We start from the raw sequence: 1,025 nt of genomic DNA, 5'->3' as shown, positions 1-1,025 counted from the left end.
GTTGAATCAGTGAACAGAGATCTCAGCGTCAACAAGTAAAAACAGAACATTTACAAACATGCACACAGCTTCAAAACTGCACTTCAAACCAGAGAAGAGCTCAGTGGGAGCTCCGTCTAAAGGGATCAGAGTTAACATCGATTATTAGTCAAACTGTTTTAGAAATGCTAAAACCCACCTGGAATCAACAGCTGTCACCAACACCAGAGAGAGATGACGGCTCCAGATACTGTAGATATTTTAATATTTATATTTTAATTTGTTCCCGGACCTTTTTCCTTTCTGCTGCCTGTAAACACGGCCTGCAGTCCAAAACGTCCATATTTTTATACTTTATTTGTAGTGAATTTGTAAATAAGACATGAAGAATAAACTGATTTTGATGGAAGGTCACAATCTTTAAGCTCAGATTTGGCTACTGGAGCAGCAGCACAATACACAAACCATTCTTTTAGTTTTTATGCTTCTTTCTCTGATAGATGCTGTAATTTTTGTGATTTTGTGAAGACAACATGCCTTTTAAATCCAGCCAGTGTGTTTTGGGGTTTTCATACCTGACTTCAATAAAGTTCCATTTGATGCAAGCAAATCCTCACATGTTCTGTTTTAAATGTAGTTTAATTCAGAGTTCCAGTTTGCTCACAGAAAAGCTGGTGTGTTTGTTGCTCCAAACCCTGCATGTTGAATGAACACCACCACGCTGTGTAATGCCGCCTGAATCGTGTGAAATGTTCCTGAACTCAGCAGCAGCACAAACCCTCTATTCCTGGTCAAGTGTGAGAGTCTGGAAACGGCCCAACCTTTCAACAAATGTGCGTCTCTTTCGGTGACCTCAGTGTGAAAAGTGAAATGTAAAATGTGAGTTAGATTCTCTGCTGAAAGTTCCTGTTTGTGTGCTGACAGACGGGATGTTTGGGAAGTGTCACTCTGCTCCGGTGAAGGAGGTTTACACCTACGATGTGTCTCCATCTGTGGTGCAACGCTTCAGGATGCTGCTGGAGAAGCTGTCCAACAGAGGTACACAC

The 1,025-nt window shown here is 41.4% G+C and overlaps 1 protein-coding gene across 1 annotated transcript in view; it reads left to right on the top strand.

Annotated features, from left to right (window-relative positions):
* The first annotated feature begins 707 nt into the window (after positions 1–707).
* The window catches only part of LOC103364081 (receptor-type tyrosine-protein phosphatase N2-like), a 200,532-nt gene continuing 200,214 nt past the window's right edge, over positions 708–1,025 (top strand). The window contains exons 1-2 of the mRNA XM_008291088.1: positions 708–774; positions 883–1,017. Of these exons, the coding sequence (XP_008289310.1) occupies positions 708–774; positions 883–1,017 (202 nt within the window). The remainder of the gene's footprint in view (positions 775–882; positions 1,018–1,025) is intronic.

This window comes from Stegastes partitus, unplaced genomic scaffold, assembly GCF_000690725.1.
Source record: "Stegastes partitus isolate 25-593 unplaced genomic scaffold, Stegastes_partitus-1.0.2 Scaffold715, whole genome shotgun sequence".
In the NCBI taxonomy this organism is placed as follows: domain Eukaryota; kingdom Metazoa; phylum Chordata; class Actinopteri; family Pomacentridae; genus Stegastes; species Stegastes partitus.
This window is presented reverse-complemented; position numbering and strand designations above follow the sequence as displayed.